The 2893-nt window shown below is 60.1% G+C and overlaps 1 protein-coding gene across 1 annotated transcript in view; it reads left to right on the top strand.

Moving 5' to 3' along the window:
- Positions 1 to 2893, top strand: part of MAPKAPK2 (mitogen-activated protein kinase-activated protein kinase 2) — a gene marked incomplete at both ends in the record, with an annotated part of 3941 nt that overhangs the window by 701 nt on the left and 347 nt on the right. Inside the window, 5 exons of the mRNA XM_010076859.1 lie at positions 1064 to 1128; positions 1898 to 1977; positions 2077 to 2203; positions 2510 to 2585; positions 2762 to 2886. Coding sequence (XP_010075161.1) covers positions 1064 to 1128; positions 1898 to 1977; positions 2077 to 2203; positions 2510 to 2585; positions 2762 to 2886 — 473 coding nt within the window. The remainder of the gene's footprint in view (positions 1 to 1063; positions 1129 to 1897; positions 1978 to 2076; positions 2204 to 2509; positions 2586 to 2761; positions 2887 to 2893) is intronic.

The raw sequence follows: 2893 nt of genomic DNA, 5'->3' as shown, positions 1-2893 counted from the left end.
CTCCTCTGGCAAGCCGGTAGGTCGCCTGGGGGGGCAGCGGGCGTGAGAGCTGTGAGAACGCCGGGGCAGGCGGCACGGCAATTGCCCGAGCGGCTCTGCTGTGGGAAGAGGCTTTTGAGCATCGCGCCGGGATGCCGGGCAGCCGGGGATGGGCACGGTTTGTGCGGCGCATCTGCTTGTGTGGGAAGCGAGCAGCAGCTGAATGGTAGGAAACGAGTCCCTGGGGCTCCCTGCTGCAGGTTTCCGCGACAGGTCCCGGCTGTCCGAAGGATGCTCTGGGTGTGATGCCCATCACAGGGCAGCGTTTGGCTTTCAGCGTGAGCGTGGTGCGTCTCCTCGTGCACTCTGTGTCGCAGTTGGCCCCCGTGGCTGCACGCTATGGGTATTGCAGGTGTCCAGCCGGTGTCAAGGGCGCTGGCAGGAGATGCTGTCTGTGCTGGGAAAGCCAGGAGCCATTTCTGCTCCAGTTAGATAAGGCAGGGACAGGAAACTCTGTTCTCCTGGAGAATTATCACTGATCTGATCCCTGGTCTCTCTGGGAGCTGAGTTTTTCCTTAGAACACTTGGGGAGCCTTTGGCTGGGGGGAAACCATGCCAAGCTTTCCGTGGTCCTTCTCCAGCATCCTGTCTGAGAGCTCTGCTGCCGTGGGGATGAGTCTCTGCCTCCCCTGTCCCATGGCAGTGCCACCGACACCTTGCCCGTGCCACGATCTTTGCTCAGCACTTCTGCACAGCTTGTGAGCTAAACGAGGCCAAGCGTTCCGGGAGCGCTCTCGCCACGTTCAAGCCACGTTTGCTGCCTTTACTGGAAATGTGTTTCTGTGGGCTGGCGGGGAGACCACGTCCGCTCGCACCCGGCGTCTCCGCCGCCAGCGCGAAGCCTCTGCCCCGCTCATTTCTGGAAGGAGGAGGCTCCGAGACGCCCCATGCCCAGAAGCACTGACACGAGGGTTTGGATGGAGACGGGGTTTATTTCTTGCTGAGCGTCGGAGGTTTCGGTACCGCTTGTGCCGGGACATCAGGCGGGTGCTGCAGCATCTCATCCCTCCTGCTTCTCTTCCAGCTTGGACGGCGGGGAGCTCTTCAGCCGAATTCAAGACAGGGGAGACCAGGCGTTCACAGAACGGGGTACGGAGCCCACGGGGACCTGGGGTTTCATCTTTGGACCGTTTCTTGCTGTTGACAAGAGTGTCCCTGGTCTGGTCTGTTCCCTCAATCACTCTTTTGAACCCCCGGCAGGGTTTTGCCCTTGGGGAATGAGGAGTGAGGGTGCAAACATCCCTGCTTTTCTCGCTCACTGGAGAGCAGGGTTAGGGGATGTTTTCTCAGCTGCCCTGTGACCTTCCCATCCTGGTCCAGCATGGCAGGAGTGCAGTGACCTTCAGAAACACCCACCAAAAAATGAAGTTCCAGGGACTGTGGTTCTCGTAAATCTCATGAATCTCATCCCCTCTGTTCCCGTGGCTGGGAGAAGTGTCCTCACAACCCACACCCTGAGCCCATTGTCCCCTTGTTTTCCCATCCCAGGGGAACAGCTTTCCCAGCTGCTTTCCCTGCAGCGTTGGGGTCCCCAGCAGTGCTGGGAGCCAGCTCACCCCCTCCCCAGCCTAGAGCGAGCCCCCCTTTGGGGTGTGCCTGGCTGGGTGTTGGGGTGGGGGGCTGGAGCCTGCTGCATTCCTTTCCTGGGCGTTTCTCCCCCGTTTACTGCAGACTCCTGTCCCAGGGGTGGGTGCTGGGGGGACACGACCCTGATTAGAAAGGGGGGACCTTGGGGTAGAGGAAACCCCTTTGGGCTCAGTCAGGCTCTTTGGCCCCTGGTCTGCAGAGTGACCCAGGGAGTGGTGCTTGTTTTCACGTGCTCGTAAAGGTTTCTGATGGGGTCTTTTTGCTGCTTCAGAGGCTTCTGAGATAATGAAGAGCATCGGGGAAGCCATCCAGTACCTGCACTCGATCAACATTGCGCACCGGGATGTCAAGGTACCATGCTGCACGCTCGCCCGGTGGTGCTGAGCCCCGTGGCTATGCCGAGGCTGCTCCAGCTCTTCTGCTCACCACTTCTCCCCTGTGTTTCCACAGCCAGAAAACCTCCTGTACACCTCCAAGAGGCCCAACGCTGTGCTAAAACTCACAGACTTCGGCTTTGCTAAAGAAACCACCACACACAACTCCTTGGCCACGCCGTGCTACACGCCGTACTACGTGGGTAAGTGGCTGGGGGGGGCTGAGCTTGTGGGTTTGCAAAGCTGGGGGCACAGCCAGGAGGTTTGGATGGTGCTATGCACAGCCCATCACCTCTACATCCAGCCCGTAGCATCGGTCGCAGCGTGGTGTTGGGGGCAGCTCCTGCCTGGGGTGCCTTGGCGTGGGGGCTGCATTGGGTGCAGGCGGGTGCTGTGCAAGGAAGGCAGCCTTCCTTGTGCCGTCCTTGGAGGTTCGAGGTGGCAGCTCCACGGGATGGTCGGATCCCTCTCGACACTTTGACTCAAGACTTTATTTTTCTCTTTACCAGCTCCGGAGGTGCTGGGTCCAGAGAAGTACGACAAGTCCTGTGACATGTGGTCCCTGGGTGTCATCATGTACATTCTGTAAGTCAGCGGGTCCCTCTCCATCCAGCCGGGGTCGGAAGGGGGGATGTGGCTTTGGAGCCCATCTGTGGACTGGTGGGACTGACCCCTGCTCCCAGCACAGCCCCGTTCCCCATGGGCACGGCTGGCGAGGGTCTCGGGGCAGCGCGGTGACTCTGGTCCCCTTCCCGGCGCAGGCTGTGCGGGTACCCCCCCTTCTACTCCAACCACGGGCTGGCCATCTCACCTGGCATGAAGAAGCGAATCCGAATGGGCCAGTACGAGTTTCCCAACCCTGAATGGTCCGAAGTGTCGGAGGAAGGTAAGCT

Source organism: Pterocles gutturalis, unplaced genomic scaffold, assembly GCF_000699245.1.
Source record: "Pterocles gutturalis isolate BGI_N339 unplaced genomic scaffold, ASM69924v1 scaffold7268, whole genome shotgun sequence".
NCBI classification, from domain to species: domain Eukaryota; kingdom Metazoa; phylum Chordata; class Aves; order Pterocliformes; family Pteroclidae; genus Pterocles; species Pterocles gutturalis.
Note: the sequence above shows the minus strand (reverse complement) of the source record. Positions and strands in the feature narration are given on the sequence as shown.